Source organism: Merops nubicus, unplaced genomic scaffold, assembly GCF_000691845.1.
Source record: "Merops nubicus isolate BGI_N331 unplaced genomic scaffold, ASM69184v1 Scaffold51945, whole genome shotgun sequence".
Classification (NCBI taxonomy): Eukaryota; Metazoa; Chordata; class Aves; order Coraciiformes; family Meropidae; genus Merops; species Merops nubicus.
Genome location: NW_008609890.1, coordinates 1 through 1,278, shown reverse-complemented (window position 1 = coordinate 1,278; position 1,278 = coordinate 1). Strand labels below are relative to the sequence as shown.

At 64.6% G+C, this 1,278-nt stretch overlaps 1 protein-coding gene across 1 annotated transcript; it reads left to right on the top strand.

Moving 5' to 3' along the window:
* Positions 1-14: 14 nt before the first annotated feature.
* LOC103773340 (TBC1 domain family member 10A) lies at positions 15-1,067 on the top strand (the record flags this gene model as incomplete). Its single annotated transcript, XM_008940704.1, has 4 exons — positions 15-131; positions 215-280; positions 442-631; positions 913-1,067. Coding segments are annotated over 4 exons (528 nt in total), but the record flags the coding sequence as incomplete, so codon positions are not given.
* Between the last annotated feature and the right edge of the window lie 211 nt (positions 1,068-1,278).

Genomic DNA, 1,278 nt, shown 5'->3' with positions numbered 1-1,278 from the left:
CCGGGGTGTCCCACAGGCAGCAGGACCTGTTTCGGGTGCTGAAGGCATACACCCTATACCGCCCAGAGGAGGGCTACTGCCAGGCCCAGGCCCCCATCGCCGCCGTCCTGCTCATGCACATGCCGGCCGAGGTAGGAGCTGGGCCTGGCGGGAGGGACTGGGGGGCTCCTTTTGGGGACACCAGGGTGCTCACCCACTGTCCCTTGGCCCGCAGCAAGCGTTCTGGTGCCTGGTGCAGATCTGTGAGAAGTATCTCCCCGGCTACTACAGCGAGAAGCTGGTGAGTGAAGGACCCACGGCGCCTGTGGCGTGGCAGGGGCCTGTGATGCCTCCAGGCCGAAAGCTCCCCCAGCTTCTCACCCTGGAGACAGAAGGGAGCCTGGGGAGCTGATCCCCAGGGGTTGAGGTGCTCACTGGGGGTCTCCACGCTGTGCCCTGCAGGAGGCCATTCAGCTGGACGGGCAGATCCTCTTCTCCCTGCTGCACAAGGTCTCGCCCGTGGCCTACAAGCACCTGAGCAAGCAGAAGATCGACCCCATCCTGTACATGACAGAGTGGTTCATGTGCGCCTTCTCCCGCACCCTGCCCTGGAGCTCCGTCCTGCGCGTCTGGGATATGTTCTTCTGTGAAGGTAGGAGCCCCCCACCCTCCTCTTCCTCCCAGGCTGGCACGTGGCAGGAGCGCTGCCGTGCCTGCCTGCCTTGTGGCATGTGGGATAGATTCGGGGCAGCCACCTGCCTGGAGTGGACACTGGGCTGTTTTCCAGGGGTTCGGAGGCATGTACCTCCCAAATTTACACTTGTCCTGAATGCTGGAGGGGCCAGGACCTGGTGCCCCACAGCATCTGGGGGACATAATGGCAGCGTCACCCTGTCCCGCCGGGCGCTCGCTGCCTCACCTCTCCCCTTGCAGGGGTGAAGATCATCTTCCGTGTGGGCCTCGTGCTGCTCAAACACACCCTGGGCTCCTCGGACAAGCTCAAGTCCTGCCAGGGCCAGTACGAGACCATGGAGAGGCTGAGGGCCCTCAGCCCCAAGATCATGCAGGAGGCCTTCCTGGTGCAGGAGGTGAGGTGCTGAGGAGTGTCTGGCGGCCCAGTGCAGCCCAGTTGGCCACGCTGCTGGACTGGGCCGCCCCTGGGCGGGCAGAGCTGGGTTGTAGCGTGGGGACGGTCCCCAAAACACTTGGATTTTAGTGTTGCTTCTGCCCCGGGGGGAGGGGAGTATCCCACCCCGGGAGGCAGCTGGCCCTGGGTGGCCCTGGAGATGCCGATGGCAG